The 22,236-nt window shown below is 45.4% G+C and overlaps 1 protein-coding gene across 1 annotated transcript in view; it reads left to right on the top strand.

The window, feature by feature from the left end:
* The first annotated feature begins 4,872 nt into the window (after positions 1–4,872).
* LOC146866840 (scavenger receptor cysteine-rich domain-containing protein DMBT1-like) overlaps positions 4,873–22,236 on the top strand; it is a 380,014-nt gene continuing 362,650 nt past the window's right edge. The window contains exon 1 of the mRNA XM_085614577.1: positions 4,873–5,198. Coding sequence (XP_085470703.1) covers positions 5,135–5,198 — 64 coding nt within the window. The 5' untranslated portion in view covers positions 4,873–5,134. The remainder of the gene's footprint in view (positions 5,199–22,236) is intronic.

Here is a 22,236-nt window from a genome sequence, read left to right as displayed (position 1 = left end):
TGCTCTATGACCTATCTTCTGTTGAGAAGAAGTTATAGAGTTCCTCCCCATTGTTGAGTCCATTGGGTGTGCGCATGTCTAACTTCAATATGAATCTGGACTCAAATCGTTTCAGTGATTTCTTTCTATTCCCTCCTCTTCTTAACGGGGGCACTGCATCTATAACATATTACTTCAAGCAGCTCAGATCGTTATTATGGGCTGCTTTAAAATGCCTAGCTACTGGGTACGACAAATCCGAGTTGACTATTGCCCTGAGGTGTTGAAGAATTCACACATGATCTTGCAATTTGGTGCTCCCCACGTATTGTAAACCGCAAGTACACGTTAATACAAAAACTGCAAATTCTTTACGGCAGTTGAAAATTCCCTTAAGTTGATTGATAGCGGGGCCGAATACAAAAGAATATTGGGTCTTGTTGATACCAAACCGTTGTGCCGTAGTAAGGAGTTCCAGTAGACGTGGTTAGGTTACAGATGAATACGTTTATTGTTCTTAGATTGTTAAGTTGGTGTTCCAGTATAGATGTAAATAGGGCCTCACCAGGAGGAGTCTCTCTGCTGCTCAGCCCAGGATCCAACTGACACTCCACCTCACAGCAATCCTCACATGCCAATGACTTCACCATCCACACCAACATTCTACCCAACACATTCACACTGGCTGAGCAGCAGAGGCAGAGAAACAGGGAAGGTGCATAGAATAAATCTTTAGATATAACACACCGTTCCGCTTTACATAATAGACGAAAACATATCAAGTATAAAGAAACTTGTAAGAGAAAATGTCGCAAAATGCAAGAAGAAAACAGCATTACATAAGAAACGCAAAAGAGTAAAGTATGAGTAAAAAAAACCTTGCATAATAAGATATCGCAAATGCAAAAATGCAAACAGCATTTAGGGAAAAGTAATTGTATAAGAAGATATCACAAATGCAAAAATGCTAATAGCATTTAGTGAAATACAAAAAGCACTTAAGTTGTGACAATGCAAAAATGCTAACAGCATTTAGTGAAATACACTAGGCACTTAAGTTGCGACTATGCATAAAATGCAGCAAGATGCAAGGAAGAAAAGAAATATATGGAAGATAAGACACACATCTCCTTCCTTAGAAGAGCAAAATTTAAACCTGAAAATTTCAAAAAGAAGGCAACTGTCCAAAAACACAAAGGCAAAAGGAGAAAGAGACATATATAAATAAGAAAAAAGTATACCTTGAAAACACACAAGGAAAGAGTGCTCCGAATTACCACCACAACCACACCGGCTGGCCAGACTGAAGAAGAAAATTGGGAAACACGGAACACGGCAAAAGGAAGAAGAGAGGAAAAAGACGACAGCCAAACAGAAGTAAGCAACGGTGGCTAGCACCCAAACAGAAAGTAAGCAAGGGGTGAATTACACCCAACAGGATGAGAATACACCCAACCAGAAAGCAAGCAAAGGGTGAAATACACCCAACCAGAAATCAAGCACGGGGTGACTGGTACCCAAATGAAAAGCAATCATAAGCAATCAACGGGTGGCTGACACCCAAACAGAAGGCAAGCAAAAGATGACTGACACCCAACCAAAAAAACAAGCAACGAGTGACTGACACCCGAAAAAGAAGGCAAGTACCGGGTGACATATACCCAACCAGAAAGTAAGCAAAGGGTGGATTACACCCAACCAGAAAGTAAGCAAGGAGTGACTGGCACCCAAACAGAAAGTAAGCAATAGGTGACTGACACCAAACAAGAAAGTAAGTAATGGGGGACATACACCCAATCAGAAAGTAAGCAAAGGTAAGATTGCCAAACCACAACTTAAGCAATGGGTGACTAGCACCCAAACTGAAAGCAAGCTACAGGCGCTTCACCAAACTAGTGAATCCCCCAAACAGCAAAAAGAAATTCAAAATGCGATCTGGGTGGACTGCACCCCACTGAAAATCAAAAGTGCAGTCACACATCAAGTGAGAACACACATGAGAAAAGGCAAGGGGATCCATGCGCAAAAACCTGCACCCAACAGAAAATAGTAGTACACTGTAAAAGTAAATCTTACAACGTAGCATAAAGTAAGAAAAACACATGACCACAAAAAATGTGTATTCCACGCCCAAGATAGAGACAAGGAAGGAAAACGCTAGAAGATCTGTGTGCCATAATATTCAAACATACGGCACAATCACATGTAAAGGCAAAATGATAAAAAAAATAAATCACTAGAACATCAAAAACAGAAATATGGAAACAAAATAATATAAAAAATCCTGGAAATCATGGCAGTAGAGGGCACAAATAAATCGGTATGGAAACATTAACTCTCATGCTGAGTACTAAAGATGAAATCAGTGGCAGGAAGAATACGCCCTGTCAGTGGCAGCAGGGTGTGAATGTCAGTAGGAAACAGGCAGCAGGAAACAGGCAGCAGGAAACATATGCCCTGTCAATGGGCTTTCCGGTGAATCTGGACACTGGTGGGGCAGGATGGCGTCAAAATCCTTAGGTAGGCTATTTTTTAAGTAAGATCTTCAATAAACGTTCCTTGTGAAGCTTGAAGTAAGTCGTCATGAGTAGTTTAGATCCAACTCGTCGCCAATTTATGTTGTGTCGGTGTAAGGAGTTCCAGTAGACGTGGTTAGGTTACGGTTGAATACGTTTATTGTTCTTAGATGTTAAGTAGGTTTTCCAGTAAAGATGTAAATAAGGCCCCAACTGGAGCCTGGAGCAGTCTCTGTGATGCTCAACCCAGGATCCAACTGACACTTCACCTCACAGCAGTCTTCACATTCCAATGACATCACCGGCCACCCCAGCATTCTACCCAACACATTCACACTGGCTGAGCAGCAGAGAAACAGGGAAGGTGCATAGAATAAAACCTTAGATATGACTCAAACTTACATGCTCGACACAAGCTACATTAGTAGAACCCATTTTTTAGTTTCAGTCACATGGTTTTTGGGCTATGAGTCCCCACAGGGTATCTCTGGGCTCCAAAGCATTGTGCATGTATTTGGCTTTCAAAAATTTTATCGTGGATTGCGATGGAAATAATTCTCCCAGAATCATGTCTGTTCTAATTATGGGCCAGTTGTGGTTAACTATAGCTCTGATTTGCCTGTGTTGTTTATTGTACGTGGTTATAAGGTGGATTCCCTGACTGGTCTTCCTAGATGTATCTACATTGCAGGCCCTCCTAGATGACCTCAAAGACTGGTTGTGTATAATGTCTTCTTGTGTAACCTCATTGACCTTGTCAAGGGCTAACTGAATAATGTAGTTACTATAGCCCCTATCTACAAATCTACTGGTGGTTTCACGGACACATTTTTGATATTCCTGATCAGTACTGCAAATTCTCTTCAGCCTCAGAAACTCACCGTATGGAATACTTTTAATCAGGTGGTATGGGTGGAAACTGGACGCATGGAGGGTGGAATTACCAGCAATACTCTTCCTATGTAGGGTTGTTTCTTCAACATGAACATCTAAAAAGTCAATGGCTCCAACATCCATTGTTGCATGAAACTATACATTCAAGTCACTGTTATTAATGTTATCAATAAATGCTAGAGCCTGATCTTGAGACCAATTCCACACTAAAACAATGTCATCTATGAAAAGCATCCAGCATGATATGTGTTTGTCCCAGTCCTTCTTATTTCTTACCTTGAGAGCCTGCTCCTCCCACCACCCTACCTGCAAGCATGTATAGCTAGGGGAGAAGCAGGCTCCCATTGCAACTCCTCTTATTTGTTGGTAGATATCTCTAATAAACAAAAAGAAATTGTTATGTAAACAGAAATTAATCATCTCAAGGATCATTACACCATGTTTGTATTTCTCAATGGATCTGTTTTTTAAAAAAAGAATTCTACTGTCTTAACACCATCTCCATGATTGGTGCTGGTGTAGAGCAGTACTATCTAGAGTAATAAAAGTAGAATGTTCCGACCAGATTACATTTCTTATCCTGTCTAAAAAAGCATTAGTATCCCTTATATACGAGGGCAATGTAGTGACAAAATCATATTTATATATATATCGTTTTTGATGATTATTTTTCATTAAATGAGGGTGGTGAAACAGCTAACTGTATCTCTAAATCACATCTATAGGTGTGTTCGAACAAACCAGTCATATCTATGCTTAACAAGTGTGATAATTCATTACAATTGAACAAAATTCAACCTTTTTAACACTGTTAAGGAGTAAATTAAGTAAATTACAAAAATGTTAATCAATATATGGTTCACATGGATTAATGCTGGTGCGCATAACAACTCTTAATCTCTTTTTGTGAATCGCCCTGTCGTTTATCAATACATTTTCTCTTTGATGTATAAACAAACCTCCAGTGACAGCAATTATCGTGATGTCATCAGGCTCAGAAGTAAGTGATATTATTTACTGGGATTCAGAGTCATGGATCATATGATGTCATGGCGTGCGATGTTCTGAAGTCAAATAACGTGCAATCCCACTTCTGCCACCCCCAGAATTTTGACGAACTGATGTCCATGAAAGAAATACTTATGATGTTGTGTTCGCTCCTCCTTCCAGCCCCGTAGTTCAGGAAACTTTTTCTCTCATGTGGCCATATCCTCCGCCCGGGTTTCTTAATGCCCCCCTCAATATGCAGGCCATGTGTGTACATCCCTAAAAAGTCTCCCATTATTCTGAGTTTGGAAATTGAGTACCATTACCTTATCGAAATTGACATGGTTTATTTACGGTGCTTTGAGACGGGGTGAATACTTACTAGTTAATGATCGCTCTGAATCCCTCCCGGGCTGGCAGGGTTCCTCCTGGCAATGCATTCCTGGGGAGGAGACCTGCAGGCGAGATCGCCTGCCCTTGGTTGTTACTGGGCTGCTCAGTAACGAAGAGGCATGTGCTGCCAGCAACGCTTCTCTCGGAAAGATTTCAAAAACAGCTTTTGATAAGGAACTCTGAGCATACATCCTTGAACGAGGAGACTTCTGCAGTGCAAGAGTCGTGTGTCCTGTCATTTAACAAGTCTAACTGTAACCACAGTATCTCCAGGAGGGCGATTGGTTGAAGCTGAGATTCCTTTCTCCACAGCTAGAAACTTTGTTTAAGGGACCTGCCCTCTGTCTCTCAGGGACGCTGTTGGAATGGGAGACTATCGGGCCCACACTTTGGCCATCCTGGTGATTGCAGGACTGCTCCATGCTTCAGGTAGGTCAATGACATCAGCACAGTTCATCACTTATGCACCGTCTTCCGCCTAACTTCCTCTCATTATATTCTAAGGATACCAGATCACTCCATGTCACCAAGGATGCATTGGTCTAGTTCTTGCTTCTCTTTTGCACATCTCTCTTTTCAGTTACTTCAACTGGAGCTACTACTCTGATCCAGGACTACAACTCCCATAAAGCATTCTTTCTTCATTTAAAACCGAGGACTTGCACACCACCTCCTTGGTGACATAGATTCATTTGGTAGCCTTAACCTATCCCATTCTGAACCCGTGGTCTTTCTCTGCCACTGCTAATCATTAGTATATGAAAATAGCTAATTGCACCCTGTTTGCATTATACACGGGGAACAACCTTTACAACGCAACTTTTACAACGCACTACCATTACAACGCATTTTTTACAACGCATAATCCATTACAACGCATGACATTACAACGCATGACACTACAACGCATTTTTAAAAACTACCTTTTCAACGCATTCCATTACAACGCATACTACCATTACAACGCATACCATTACAACGCATAATATTACACTATACTATCCAACACTTACCCTACTGATGCACCCCCTGGAGTTAGAATAGTAATTTTTACCCCTACACTATCCAACACTTACCCTACTGTTGCACCCCCTGGAGTTAGAATAGTAATTTTTACCCCTACACTATCCAACACTTACCCTACTGTTGCACCCCCTGGAGTTAGAATAGTAATTTTTACCCCTACACTATCCAACATTTACCCTACTGTTGCACCCCCTGGAGTCAGAATAGTAATTTTTACCCCTATACTATCCAACACTTACCCTACTGATGCACCCCCTGGAGTTAGAACAGTAATTTTTACCCCTATACTATCCAACACTTACCCTACTGATGCACCCCCTGGAGTTAGAATAGTAATTTTTACCCCTATACTATCCAACACTTACCCTACTGATGCACCCCCTGGAGTTAGAATAGTAATTTTTACCCCTATACTATCCAACACTTACCCTACTGATGCACCCCCTGGAGTTAGAATAGTAATTTTTACCCCTATACTATCCAACACTTACCCTACTGATGCACCCCCTGGAGTTAGAATAGTAATTTTTACCCCTATACTATCCAACACTTACCCTACTGATGCACCCCCTGGAGTTAGAATAGTAATTTTTACCCCTATACTATCCAACACTTACCCTACTGATGCACCCCCTGGAGTTAGAATAGTAATTTTTACCCCTACACTATCCAACACTTACCCTACTGTTGCACCCCCTGGAGTTAGAATAGTAATTTTTACCCCTATACTATCCAACACTTACCTTACTGTTGCACCCCCTGGAGTTAGAATAGTAATTTTTACCCCTACACTATCCAACACTTACCCTACTGTTGCACCCCCTGGAGTTAGAATAGTAATTTTTACCCCTATACTATCTAATACTTACCTTAAATGTAATTTAATATTATGCGTTGTAATGGTATGCGTTGTAAAGGTAGTATGCGTTGTAATGGTAATGCGTTGTAAAGGTATTTTTTAAAAATGCGTTGTAGTGTCCTGCGTTGTAATGTCATGCGTTGTAATGGATTATGCGTTGTAAAAAATGCGTTGTAAGTGCATGCGTTGTAAAAGTGTGCGTTGTAACGTCATACATCTATTATACACATCATGTCTGACAGGAAATCGATGCATTCAGTTGTGAATATTACGAAGGTGATGTGGACTTGATAATGTTTAGCATTGATTTGATTTGTATTTGTATCACTCGCATTTCTAAGATGAGACACCACTGAACCTATTCTTATAGAGGAACAAAGACATTACAGCGAGCTCTATTGTATCACGAGCTAATATTTGTGAATAAAGCGAGCCTCATGAGATACAGAGAACCCGAAGTGGAAGTGTAGTAGAAACTGACATGTCCTGGCTCCCTAAGTCCACAGAATTGCCACTTATATATATCTTACCCTGGTGCATATAGTATGTCATACTCACTTCTTATAAGTGCCCCCACCGCAGAAATTTATTAGGGCAGATTTACAAGCCCCTTGCGACAACTTTACACCACCATTGTGTGACTTCTGTGACGCAGCAGCGTCGTAAACAATGCGCCGCGTCGCAACATATTTATAACGTGGCGCATCTAGAGAGATGCGTCACGTTGTAAAGCCCTGCTCTACATTATACCTACGTCAGGTATAATGTATGCAGGGTGGGCGTTCCGACTCAAGAAAGCCTCGTAAAAGTGACCCAGTGAAATGTCACTTTTACGATGCCACTGCATCAAAACCTTGCGCCTGCTTGAAGCAGGTGTAAGGAGTGATGCAGCTTGATAGGAATATGCATTCCTGACCATAGCTGGAGATGCGTCGTGCTTGCGACACGACTCCAGCAATGTGCTGCCCTTACGCCAAAAGATGCATCACGAAATCTGTCTATCCTTACACCACGGTGAGCCGCATTGTAAATGCGATGCATTCATGGTGGCGCAAGGGTTTTTTTACGTGTCGCAAATTAACTGGCGCATTTTTGCTAATATGCTGAGATGCGCCAGATCTTGTAAATCTGCGCCTTATTGTTTTCACACCAGGATTCTAGCATTCATTAACAAATTAGATATCACAGATCGGAGTACATAATCCTCAATATCTACTAGACACAGGTCTGGAAAATGCTGTTAGAGAATCCAAATTGCTAATTGTCTCAATTGCTTTGTTTCTGCAGCCTTGTCCACCGACGTGCTCCATTTCCATATTTCCTGTAAGAAACCATCGATCTACTCATACAATAATTTAATCCAACTCATCTATCTGTTTGTCCCTCATCCATTAATAATTTGATGTTCATTTAGGGCTTGAATTAGATCTCAGCAGATGGGTTATTCCGTTCCGGCAGTGACGGATATCCAGTCTGCCGAAATGTATATCTGATAGATATAATGAGATTTATATTTCGGCGGACAGGATATCCAACACCATAGTGACGGAGTAACCTGTCCGCCGAGATCTAAATCAGCCCTAATATTGGTATTTTTTGGGCTTGGTTTGCAGATAAATTCACTGTCACAATTTTTCAGTTAACCCATCTGTATCTTTCGTTCATTCCTCCGTGCCCATCCATTCATCCATCCATCCCTCCCCCTGTCCGTCAATCCATCCGTCCATCTCCTTATTGGTCCTTTTCTCTGGGTATCTCGTCAATCAATCAATCAATCAATCAGTGACACTTGTAAAGCGCGCTACATACCCGTAGGGTCTCAAGGCGCTGGGGGGGGGGAGGGGGGGGTGCCGCTACTGCTCGAACAGCCAGGTCTTCAGCTTCTTCCTGAAGGAGAGGTGGTCTTGGGTCAGGCGCAGGTCGGTAGGGAGGGAGTTCCAGGTCTTGGCGGCCAGGTAGGAGAAGGACCTTCCTCCTGTAGTCGCTCTTCGGATGCGGGGGACGGCGGCGAGGGCGTGGTTGGCTGAACGGAGGTGGCGTTTGGGAGCGTGGAAGTTGACTCGGCTGTTGAGGTAGCTCGGGCCTTGGTCGTGTAGGGCTTTGTGTGCGTGGGTGAGGAGGCGGAAGGTGATTCTTTTGTTGACGGGGAGCCAGTGAAGGTCTCTCAGATGTCCGGAGATGTGGCTGGTTCGTGGGATGTCGAGGATGAGTCTGGCTGAGGCGTTCTGGATCCGCTGGAGTCTCTTCTGGAGCTTGGCGGTGGTACCGGCGTAGAGGGCGTTGCCGTAGTCCAGTCGGCTGGTGACGAGGGCCTGGGTGACGGTCTTCCTGGTCTCGGTGGGGATCCACCAGAAGATCTTCCGTAGCATGCGTAGGATGTTGAAGCACGCCGAGGAGACGTTGTTGACTTGCCTGGTCATGGAGAGGGAGGAGTCCAGGAGGAAGCCCAGGTTGCGTGCATGGTCTGTCGGTTTGGGTGCGGTGCCCAGGGCGGGAGGCCACCAGGAGTCGTCCCAGGCGGAGGGTGAGGAGCCCAGGATGAGGACCTCCGTCTTGTCCGAGTTCAGTTTCAGGCGGCTGGTCGTCATCCACTCGGCTACCTCTTTCATCCCTTCGTGCAGGTTGGATCTGGCGGCGGCGGGGTCGTTGGTCAGGGAGAGGATCAGTTGGGTGTCGTCGGCGTAGGAGATTATGCTGAGGTTGTGTTTGCGTACGATGGCCGCGAGGGGGCTCATGTAGACGTTGAAGAGGGTGGGGCTCAGAGATGATCCTTGAGGGACGCCGCAGGTGACTTCGGAGGCCTCTGACTTGTACGGTGGTAGGCGGACTCTCTGTGTTCTTCCGTCGAGGAAGGAGATGATCCAGTCCAGCGCCTTGTCCTGGATTCCGATGTTGCTGAGGCGCCGTACTAGGGTGCGGTGGCAGACCGTGTCGAATGCCGCAGAGAGGTCTAGGAGGATGAGGGCCGCTGTTTCTCCATTGTCCATCAGGGCTCGGATGTCATCGGTGGCGGCGATGAGGGCGGTCTCGGTGCTGTGATTGGCTCGGAAGCCGGACTGTGAGGGGTCGAGGGATCCGTTTGTCTCGAGGAAGGCGGCCATCTGCTTGTTGATGGTCTTCTCGATGACTTTGGCTGGAAACGGGAGGAGCGAGATGGGGCGGTAATTCTTGAGGTCGGTGGGGTCCGCTGTAGGTTTCTTTAGTAGGGCGCTGAGTTCAGCGTGCTTCCAGCTCTCAGGGAAGATGGTGGTGTCGAAGGAAGTGTTGATGATGTCTCGCAGGTGGGGTGCGATGACAGCGTCGGCCTTGTTGAAGACGTGGTGAGGGCAGGGGTCGGTCGGTGATCCGGAGTGGATGGAGTTCATCGTGCGGATGGTGTCTTCGGTGCTGATCGGGGTCCAGGCGTGGAGGGTGGTGGTGGGGGGTGGTTGTTCGGTCATGGTGAGCGTTGGTTGGTTGTTGAAGCTGTTATGTATGTCCGTGATCTTGTTGTGGAAGTATGAAGCGAGGGAGTTGCAGAGGTCTTGCGATGGGGTGATGTCGTTGTTTCCTGCGCTGGGGTTGGAAAGCTCTTTCACGATGTTGAAGAGTTCCTTGCAGTTGTGTGCGTTGTTGTCCAACCGGTCTTTGAATGCTGTTTTCTTGGCGGCGCGGATCAGCTGGTGGTGTTTCCGGGTGGCAAGTTTGAAGAAGGTCCTGTTGTCTGGTGTCGGTTCCCTTCTCCAGACTTTCTCGAGGGCTCGGCAGTTCTTCTTGGAGCTCTTGAGTTCGTCGGTGAACCATGGGGCCTTCTTGCTGCCGGGTCTGCTAGGCGGGGTCCTCAGTGGGGCGAGTTCGTCCGCGCAGTTGCTGATCCACTTCGTGAGGTTGTCGGCGGCTTGGCTGGGGTTCGCTGAGCTGGCAGGAGGGTGCTGGTTCAGGGAGGTGGCGAGCTGGTCTGCTGTGATCTTGTTCCAGCTTCTGCGGGCTGCCTGTTGCTGGTGTTGGTGGGTCGTCGTTCTCTTGAAGGTGAAGTGGACGCAGCTGTGGTCCGTCCATTGAAGCTCTGTGGCGTGGCTGAAGTCTATGTCTGTGCTGGATGAGAAGACTGCGTCGAGTGTGTGTCCGGCGAGGTGGGTGGGGGTGGACACCAGTTGCTTGAGTCCCAGGTTGGCGAGGTTGTCGAGCAGGGTGCTGGTGTTGCGGTCGTTGTTGTTCTCCAGATGGAAGTTGAGGTCTCCCAGGAGGATGTAGTCGGCGGAGGGGAGGGCATGCGGGCTGACGAAGTCGGCGATGTCCTCGCTGAATTGTGTGCGTGGTCCAGGGGGTCGGTAGATCAGGGTGCCTCTGAGGGTGGTGTTCGGGTTGGTGTGGATCTGGAAATGCAGGTGTTCGGCGCTGGTCAGGGTGTTGTCGGTGCTGGTCGTGAGACGGATGGTGTTCCTGTGGATGATGGCGATGCCTCCTCCCATCTGGTTGGCGTTTCGGTCCCTCCGGACGACCTTGTAGCCCTCTGGGATAGCGATAGCGATGTCGGGAGCTGAAGAGGCGTTCATCCAGGTCTCCGTGAGGAAGGCGACGTCAGGGGCTGTGGCGTCTAGAAGGTTCCAGAGTTCGATGGCGTGTCTGTGGACGGAGCGGGTGTTGAGCAGGATGCACTTGAGGTGGGTGCTGCTGGTGTTCGACTTGGTGGGTGCTGGTGCGAGGCTGGTCCGGATGCAGGTGAACTTGCAGGCGTGGCAGCTGAAAGGTCCGTGGGTACGTCGTGGAGTGGCTTGATGGCATTCTGGGAGTCGGCCGGTGTTGAGTGCGGTGAGGGTGGCGGCGGAGTACGTCAGGCGGGTCGGTCGGGATCTTCGTTGGCCAGGGGTCCTGGCGCTGGGCGCGGTCCGGTCACGGACGGGCGCAGACGGGCTTACCTTTGGCGCGCCTTCGGCGCACAATCGGCGCGCCCGCTGCGCGTGACCGCTGCGCGTTCGCACGGTCGCCATATAAGGCGAAGTGCGCGGGTGGGCGGGGCAGCTGGGAGGCGGGAGCGGGGAGGGAACAGAAAGGAAAAAGGGGCGTGGTCAGCGGTGGTGGCGGGAAGCGGGGAGGGAAGGCGGAGGGCGGCGAGGTAGGCGGGCAGACAGGCAGGAGAACGCAAAGGGCTGAAACTGACTAGAAAAAAATACAGGCACAAAAGTCAGACAAAAGCTGCTAACACGGGAGGAAAATGCAGTTCAAACAAGCACAAATGCTAGACAAAACAAGCACAAAAGTCAGACAAAAGCTGCTAACACGGGAGGAAAATGCAGAAACTGACTAGAAAAAATACAGGACTCCTATCTTCGACCACGGTACACGTCCGTCCATTTTTTCTCCTACCTCAGGGAGTGCTAGGCATGCTACTTCCAAAGCGTTTATGCCATATATCCTTTCTTTCTTTGGCTCAAAGCAGATACAAGTTTTTTTTCCAAAGGCATTACGTTTGTTACCTTCATCAGCAAAGCGAGATGTTTAATGCCACTGCTGCACATGGCGGGTCATTGTTTCGAAAGGCAGAGCTGCATTTAATGCTTCCTGTGTGTACTCTATGGATGGTTAGGCAGCAGATAAAATGGTCTTCAGTACATCTCTGGGTTAGCCTGCCCTCTGTCACTCAGTTGTTCGTCGGGGGAGATGGATGGATCCCGGAACAAAAAGAGAATCCGTGGCAAGGGCGTCATCCTTTGTTGGAGCTGAAACACATTAACTTCTGAAACCTCTCCGTGACCCAGGGTGTGCTGCTCGCAATCACCAGGCTCCAACGATAGTCCGTCATCTATCTCATTAGCAGGGAGAAACTGCCAGAGCGGTACCTTGTCAGCACCTGCACCTGCCTACCCTTGGCCAAACTATACCCAGAGCAGTCCTTTGCCATCCTCCACCGCTCTCCCGATCCCCACACTATCTACCCACAGATTTGGGAACAGTGACATATGTTGATCAAAGTATGTCTTACCCAAAAAGAAGCAGATATGAAACCAAAACACATCAATGCCAAACAGCAGTGTAATGAGTATTGTTGTTAGACATCCCGTGTGCAGAGCGTCACTGTCTCACAACCGTAAAAGAGAGAAACCTGAGCGACACTATCAGAAGGCACAACTGTAGATCGAATAGCAGCACTGACTCAGCCTTTAGGACTTGCATTGTATTTATAGAGAGAACTTGACTTGTTCCCTTTCTGCTTCTGCCTCAGTTTTGTTCCTGGCAGGCCAGTGTCATGGTAATCGAGAAGTGACCTTAGTGAGGCAGAGAAGCGTTTGGAACAGTAGAACCTATCAAAGAAGGGAGCATAATGCAGATTCAAGAAAGCCTTGCAATTTAAGTGCAGGCCCAGTGGGTGGATGGTACGTTAGGACATAAATCTCGGAGGAACGTAGGGTGTCAGGAAGAGTTGTACTGGCTCAGTGCAGACTCATGTCTATAATGCAGAATTTCAATGGATGAAATGCAACAGCACAAGTTAGAAACAGTGAGCAGCGACTGTTCCTGCGTTTCAAATATGTGCTGTCTAACGGTCATGAATCAACTCAAAGAAACTGCTAGTAATATTGTTATATTTATGAACATTAGACGCCTCAAAAGCAAGAAACAGGTGGGGGCGGCTCTGCAGTGAGCCAGCTCAGCTGTTCATGACATGATCAGAAGATCATAAAAGTCGCATAAAATACATTTAAAGAACTAATAAAAGACATTAAAAAACAGTTAATTTAAAATGGACCAGGACAGAATGTATATAGCAGCAAGACATTATTTAAAACTAAGACGCTTGATCCACATTGCATGTAAAAAACGTGAGACAGCGAAGACTACAACAGTTCTTGTATCACTAGCTAAAATGCGATAGGCTTCAATACATCTTGTAAATCCTAGACTTTTACATAAAGGAATAAGCCAGTATTTCCTAGGGGCTCTATATGCAACACAAAAAAATAATACATGAATTAATGACTCAGTCGACCTTCCGCAAGCTGGGCAAATTGTTTCTGTGTGTTTTGACCAGTTCTTAGTGAAGTCCCTGAGTGGTAAAGTGCCCAACCTGAGTTGAATATATAATTTCCTCGCCAAAGGTGGGCACAATTCATTCAGGAATGGCTCGAAGGTAAAATGGTCTTTGATTGATAAAAATTGTCTTGAAAGACTGCCGAGTGTTTTAGATCCTTGTAGTACACTTAGCCTGTACTGTCTATATGCCTGAACCAGTTTTACACGAGGAAGCATCAAAGAAAATGCCTCAGGATTAGTCCAAAATTCAGGCAAACCAATCTTGAAGCACATTTCCTCGATATAGACAAGCCAAGGAAACTTCTTAAAAGTGCATAGTGCTAGTATTGAGCTAAGGTCACGACAATAAGATCTTAGCTCCTCTGTGAGCCACACTCTTCGCCAATACGTTAAAGGACGTAAGCCTGCTTCTTTGTCTCTTGGTCGAATTGCCAGATCAAAACGTAATGGGATTAGAGGGGTACTTTGCGGTAGTCCCAATAAAAGTCTAATAAACTTGTTCTCGAGTAGAGAAAGACTTTTCATCTGGGAATGGCCCCACAGTTCTGCCCCGTATAGAGCTGCGTTTCTCACTTGTATTTTATAAATTTCTGCAGCAGGGCCAGGAGCCTTGTATGTAGCGTGTTTGGAAGTTCTTAGAATCGTGCCAGATAGTTGGGCAAGCCGCATAGCTGCTTTATCTAATTGAGGAGCCCAGGAAAAAGACTCGGAAAGTGTAATTCCCATGTATTCAAACAGTGAAACCTTTTCTAGGGTTGTTCCGTTGAGTGTGGGATTAGGTCGTGTTGAGTTTGCTGGATTAAAAACCATATATTTGGTTTTCGAAATGTTTATTTCGAGCCCATGGTCTATACAAAATGCTGAAAAGCTGTCTAAAACACGTTGAACACCCATCGGGGATTTAGATAACAATAAAGTGTCATCTGCAAAAAGCATAACTGGAACCTTTCTACCATTGAGTCTAGGGGAGTCACCGTTATCCGTCTTGTTGATATGAGATACCAGTGCATTAACATATAGGCAGAACAGGGTAGGGGCTAATACGCATCCCTGCCTGACACCTCTGTCGACTGGAAAGCGCGCAGTTAATTGGCCTGCCTTCCCATATCTGACCTGTGCATAGTTACCAGTATGCAGTCTAATGATCGTAACTAGTAGGTCCAGGGGGACTCCCATCTCATGTAGTACAGCCCAAAGTTTAGCTCTCAGAACCATATCGAAGGCTGATTTCAGGTCGAGAAATATCAGATAGAGACTGCCACCCTCCACTGATACTGTCTTCCAAAATAGTAATTGCAGCCTTAGAAGTTGGTCCACAGTTGACACCCTTTTCCTAAATCCTGCCTGTAGGTCACTCAGAATGTTCATCTCTTCCATCCATAAATGCAGACGATTGAGTAATATTCTTGAAAACAACTTTTGGGCAACATCTATTAGGCTAATTGGCCTGTAATTTACAGGGAGCAATGGTGATCCTTTTTTAAATATGGCAAATATTTCAGCTCCTAGCCACGTGTCTGGGATACTTATACCTTTCATGATGGCATTAAATATGGTCCATAAATATGGTACCCATATGGAAGGTTCTTCTTTGTATAGATCCCCAGGGATCTTGTCGAGCCCAGGTGCTTTAGACATGGAAAGAGTTTTAATGGCACCCTCTACTTCTGAAGCTGTTATTTCCTCGATGGATTCAGATTGAACTAATGGGAGGGGACCCTCCACAACTATCAAGTCATCTCCAGTAGAGTACAGAGACTTGAAATGAGCTTCCCAAACAGATGCTGCAATGCTGGGAGAATTGGGGATCGTTCGTCCTTGTTACCTGCATTAGAGACAATTTTCCAAAAGCCCCTCATATCCTTATTGGAAAGAGCTATTTTCAGGGCCTCCCATTTTTCAAGTTCCCATGCTTTTTTTGCCTTTTTAATAGTCTCATTGTAGACCCTCCTAGAGGAGTTCAATGTAGCCTTGTTTTTTGATTTAATTGCATTAATGAGAACAGTTTTAGCCTGTCTGCATGTTTTAGTATACCACGAGTTGGAAGGATATTTTGGCCTAGATTTGCTTGAGGAAGGATTAAAAAAAGTTTTAAGAACCAAAGTGAGATGAAAGTAAATAGATTCTATCGCTTGTAGATCACAGACACTCAGAAGTGGGGTGAATAACCTTTCTGTTTCAAGAAGCGCCGGAAGAATCAACCCATAAAGTTCTAACATTTTGTCCGGGGTACGTTTTACTGAGTCCCATCTAATTCTTCTTTTATTGTTATCCAGAAGGAGGTTCTGATCAACCATTGGGCCTATAGTGGAAGATACTTGAGGAACAGGAATTAATACCTCGAGCAGCAATGCATCATGATCACTGTCAAATCGAGAGATGACAGAAAAGTCAACGATGCAGTTCCAAAAAGATACTTCCACCAAAATATAGTCTATTAGGGAACAGTGATTAACCCTATTAAAGGTAGGTTTCCCTGGCTGATGTGATTTTAGACGGCCATTACAGGCCCTCAAGGAATGCATAAGAACAAATGCATTAATTTGCATAACCAATGGAGTCCAGGCCCTTACCTTCTGAATTTGGGGATCTGGTATTAAACTACAGATGTCCTCCTCGTTAGATAATGTATATGGGAGATCAACAAGCGGTTCATATTGGCAGTTAAAATCACCCGCGATTATTAATCTATCATGTTTGGGTAAATCTACAATACAGGTAGATAATAAATCAAAAATCGGGGATTCCTGAGAGAGGCTCATTGGACGTGAATAAACATTGATAAGAATTAGTTTAAAATTGGGTTTAAAAAAAAGAACCAGTCCTTGAAGATCCAATGAGAAGAAATCTAATTCAGAGATGGTACAATCTAAATAAGTCGCAACCCATAGAGAGAGCCCTCCATAAGGTCTGCCCCTCTTTCCCTTGGTTGCTGCTACATTATAGACCGAGAACCCTGGGAACAATATAGGCTCAAGTGACCAGGTCTCCTGGAATAATACAACATCGCATTCTGATATAAACTTAGACCACTCTGGATTGTCTAACTTCGTTTTTATACCAGCAATGTTCCAAGATAGGATCCTGATTTTAAGGTCTGAGCAGGGGTGGTGATGATTTGAGATTTGATGCGAGGAGTCTCCACATTGGGTGCGTTTATGATTTCCTCCCTTGAGGCTGGTTCTTTAAAACTAGGCAATGCTCGTTGAGTTGACAAATGGTTTGAACTAACTAAATTAAAACGAGACCCACTAGCATTAGCATTTACTTTCTTGTGTTTAGTAGGGGTTTGTTTTATGGGTAAAGGGTTTCTCCCTAGTCAGTCGCACTCTTCTAAGTTGGAAAATACTTCGAATCTATTGGAGAGCGGTATCATATTTTTAAAGGATGGATTAGCCGTGGTTAAGGCACTAGACTGTGCTATGGAGCTGTTTACGCTAGCTAAGCTTATGTTTTTGAAATGACGTTTATTATAAAAATAGTCAAATGATAGAGGCACTATTTCATATGATCTCCTTTGTGGGGGAAAGAAATTTCTAAGGAGAACAGGCAAAACATTACTGTTCGAAAAATGTACAATCACACAGTCCCCCTTTAGCTTCTTTTCCTGGGTGCCCACCCAATGAACTCTTCTCGCCATAATGATCTCATTTACAAGCGAGTGGCATACCCAATCAGGAGCATTAAGATTCGACGCAATCCAATGTGCACATTTGTCCATTAAATGGATAGTAGGCTCTCTTTGGTTAGCTTCTAACGGAGGTACCTGTGCCAAGACCAGCACTAGGGGAGCTGCTGAAGGAGAAAGGTGGAACGCTGATTGCGTTTGAGCTGTATTCTTCATTGTGGGTAACACTTTGGGTGTTTTCGGCTGGTCTGGTGCACAAGGGCCGTCTGCTCTGCGTTTTGGAGCATTAGAATGCTCTAAGCTCCTCATGGTTTCCGTATGCTCTAAAGATAGAGCTGTTGTAGCCAGGGGTTGGGCTGCCTGTACCCTTAACATAGGAGAGTTTCCTGTTAAAGTTGGCTGAGAACAGTATGAGGGACCATCAGATATATGGTTGCCCCGAGCCTGTACAGAAACATTGTTAAATTGGGTCTCCAACTTGGTGATCCTTGCTTCAATGCTAGCCAGTTTATCAATTATCGGGTCTATAATGGAATCCAGTTTCTTTAGTAAATCGTCCCATATTGAGGCCTGGTTAATGACGTGAGGGACAGCAAGGTTAGATTTTGCAAGAGTTGCTTTGGGCTGAGGAAGCTTTTTAGTAGATTTTTTTAAGGGTACCTTCTTTTTCGTGGCACAAGCCGTTTTAACGGCCATAGGATTATGGACGGCCAACGTATTCCTAGTTCTGGTCTCTCTAGGCTTAGGTGGTGATGTTATGGCCTCGAGAGAAGATGATGGACTTTAATGGATACCAGTTGCTGGATTAGTTTCTCCAATGCTTGGGGTCAGTTGTGTTATTGAGCCTTCGATTCCAAGTAGGTCTCGTGGGATACCTGGGGAGACTTGGTTAGTTATTTGAGGAGTTAAAGGGGCAGACAAGCCCTGGCATCTCAATGGTGCACAACCAGGTTCCAAGGACAATCTCCTTTCAGTTATTTCAATTTCATGTGCTAGTAAGTTCGTAGCCCTAATCAGAAATGAATCCAGTGTGGCACCCGCACCAACTGGTGTTTTTGCCTTGGAGCTTTTCCCTTTCGCCATGACACACACCAATTATACACTTTCACATTGGTTACCTTCTATGAGAATGTATCTCAGAGGGGGGGCCCGGCCCGGCCTCTTCCGGCCCCTGATGGGCAAGGACGGGCCCGCCCTTGGCCCGGGCTTTGCCCGGGCGCTGCCTGCGCGCTGCGGTGAGCGCACCTTGTTCTTATGCTCCCCAGTCGGATTTAGATTATGTCAAGGGCGTGCGCCAGGTGTGAGCAGGGCTGCTGGGTGTTGTAGTTCGTCCCAGGTTGCCCTACAGCTCTCGCCGGCCTGCTCTCGCCCACGCGACTTGCAGAGGAGCTCCAATGACCGTTCCCCTCACGGCAATCTCCTGGGCAGGAATACAAAGAGGCAAGTTCAAATTCAGGTGTGCGCGTCCCGCGCTGCGGTGAGCGCACCTTGTTCTTATGCTCCCCAGTCGGATTTAGATGATGTCACGGGCGTGCGCCAGGTGTGAGCAGGGCTGCTGGGTGTTGTAGCTCGTCCCAGGTTGCCCTACAGCTCTCGCCGGCCTGCTCTCGCCCACCCGACTTGCAGAGGAGCTCCAATGACCGTTCCCCTCACGGCAATCTCCTTTGCCGTGGTACTTGTCTGCGGCTATGGTCAGGTGAGAGGAGCGACTTCTTCAGGGCATCAGGCGAAACGTGAACAAGTAAAGGATCTCTCCGCCGGTTATAATTCCGTCCCGGCTGCGCGGGAAAAGTGCAAATGTCACTACTTGGAATAATTATACAGGGGTGAGTAACCCAAATGAATCATCACCTGGAAGACGAGTACGTCAGGGAGTGTAGTTGGTAACCGGTTCGTATGCAGCTACCTTTACACATTTTGTAGAGTAGATGGCAATATATACGAATGAACTTTAAGTCATGCGATGGACTGAGGTCTTTGCACTTTCAAGTAGAGCTTTTTGAAGTTTAAAATGTTCAACCCCTTCCAAAACATGGTGGCATACAGGAATAGATGGATCTAATGTAACAGTATATTTCTAATCCAGGGGTCAGGGCCTCAAAAAGAATTGAAGAGAAGCTGTCTTAGTTTAAAAATTGAGATTCTCCTTGATCCTCCTTTGATACCAAGGGGCATATGTGCAAGCCCCTATCGCTAACACAATGGTACTTTTACCGACTTTGTGGTGGCAATAGGGGCTGAGCCTTATGTACAAGGAAGCGTTAAGTCACTTAATGCGGCTTAACGCTGCCTTGTACATAAGGCACCCTTGCACGCTATGGTTAGTGTGAAAGAGGTGTGCAGTAGGTGTTGTGGTGGGCGTTCCATCGCAACACCCATTGTATTTGACGCTGCCCCTATGTACAAAGGTGGCGTACAGAGGAGGCAGCGCCAAAATTAAGACCAGGAAAACCTTTGTCTTAAGTTGGCGAAATGAGGGGAATTGCATTATTTCTCCTTGTTTTTGCTTTTTCCATGTGTGCTGCTTTGTGCAGCACACATGTAAAAATCAAAATGTCATGGTTTGTTTATGCACAAGAAGGTGCCCCTTCTTGTACATAAACAAACCTTTAAAAAATGCCATTTTGTCATTCTCGTGTGTGCTGCATGAAGCAGCACACATGGAAGTAACAGAATGGCATTTAAGGATTGTTTATGTGCAGGAAGGAGCACCTTCATACACAGAAACAATCCTCCCCTGCACGCAGACACCCTTTCACTCTGGGGCAAGTGTGCCTGCGTTGGCGCTAAGTTGCCAAACTCAGCGCCATCGCAGGGGGAAACACAAGGCTGCACCACATTCTTGTAAATATGGTGTAGCCTTGCGTTTCAGAAGTGGTGGAACGTGTCGCTAAGCCAAGGAGGCTAACAACAGGCTCTACCACTTTCTTGTACATATCCCCCCAAGTTTGTTAAATAAGCATTTGAGTGAGGCATGGTGGAACACATTTTACGATACACAGGTACAAGTTGAGGTGCCAACTCTTCTCTGTAAGACTAAGTTAGAAAAAAGAATTTCTCAAGCCGCATCATCATAGATTCATAGATGCATAGGATCCTCTGCAATTTAAACATAGAAAAAAACAAAGTTTGAGGTCTTGTAAAGAAGTTTGTTTGAGTTCCAGTGACGTAACCAGGGCTACAACCTACGATAATTCCAGCTATCGCAGTGAAAACAAGAGAACACAAAAGCAAATTGCATTTGGTCCTCACCATTGTACCCCAAATCAATATTCTGGTCAAAGACTTGTTAAAAAGCTGTATATTCATTTTAAAGTTCTCCCCTATCCTGTGAACTAATGAGTGAAAATGATTTGGCCCCTGGTGCAAGTCTGTTTACACTTCTGAACTATTTCCATTATCCAGTACCCCAAAACTTCAGCATTGGATTGCAGTACCAGTGGATCCAGAAGCACACAATGGCCTGAGCAATTTAAGGGCTGCTATGTCCTTAAATTACTGATGCATATGGAAGTCAAGGATCAAGGGTTGAATGGTTGTCTTCCTAGCACTGCAAAACTTTTCACTTCACTGGGAAGCTTTTATAATGAAACTATGGGGCATATTATCAAGACAGGCGATAAAAGTATCGCCGCTTTAGCGACAGATAACTGCCGCTAAAACGGCGATAATGGGCTTGATAATATGCTCTATGGAATTCCAATTGAAGCCCATGTTAGATGTGAAGGACATCTAACATGGGCATCAATTGGAATTCCATAGAGCATATTATCAAGCCCATTGTCGTCGTTTTAGCAGCAGATTTCTGCCGCTAAAGCGGCGATAATTTTATCGCCTGTCTTGATAATATGCCCCTCATTGTTTTATGTTGCTTTGTGTTGTGCAAGAGCCTATGTAAAACCTTAGTAAATAATCACCTTTAAATCATGAAAAGAAGAAGAGGTGTTTAAGATTTGGTTTCCTACAGAACTAGTCGCTACTACTTCCTTTCTGGGAATTTATTATGGTCAGCCACTTCTCAACTGATCTACCACTGAGTCTTCTAATAACTAAAAGATTAAGATGGGTTCCTGGAAGGCTGAGGTTGGTGCCTATGAGCATGGGGGCACCCTTCTGACACTCCCACGGACGGAAGCGAAGAGCTCAGGCTCAGATGCACTAGTTTTTAACGGGTGGTGGGCTGGGAGTGCACACCACTGGGGTGTGTTTCATTGACCTCAAGATGAATCATCTGCCTGCATAGGAGAAGCTGAGGGCCCACTTGGAACATTCCATGTGACTTGGCCATCAGAACTCTCCCAGACCAATAGAGGGAGACCAGCACAAACATCCCTCTGGAGCTGACAGGGTACCATCGACACCATATTCACTTCCCGAGACCCTTGGAGAAACCTCAATACATGTTTACCTGGCTAATGAAGACCCTTGAGAGACATAACTAGATACTTACCCCTACAACAAGCAGAGGACTGTGCCTAGTAGACCTCCAGGGGCCCACAAGAAATAATTATCAGTGAAGTAAAAATGTATTGGTACCAATGGTTGAGGGACATGAACCATCGGCATTGAAAGAGGACTTAGCTACTACATCCATGAATGGCAGCATTTGGCATCCTAACAACACTCCTTTCCGCTTTGATCCATATTGGGTAGGAATCAACATAGTGGAAATAATCTACAAGTGGAAAGAAAGGAGAAACCACCTACTACCACACATTGCACAGGACTCACGTAACAATATACGGTGGCTAGCTCAAAATCATATTTGAGAATTGTTGAAGTGGAAAACGTATCATTTATTATTTATTGACTATAATACTGTGAAATTCCACCTAAATGTGTGTTAGCGATCAATGACAGTTCTCCGAGACACCATACCAGCTATAGACATTTTTGCCTCAGGCGGTCTGTTCAAGTCACAGTGAAAGCCATACTATACTCTG

This window comes from Triturus cristatus, chromosome 1_2, assembly GCF_964204655.1.
Source record: "Triturus cristatus chromosome 1_2, aTriCri1.1, whole genome shotgun sequence".
Lineage (NCBI taxonomy): Eukaryota > Metazoa > Chordata > Amphibia > Caudata > Salamandridae > Triturus > Triturus cristatus.
The sequence above is the reverse complement of the archived record's forward strand: the minus strand, read 5'-3'. Positions and strand labels throughout refer to the sequence as shown.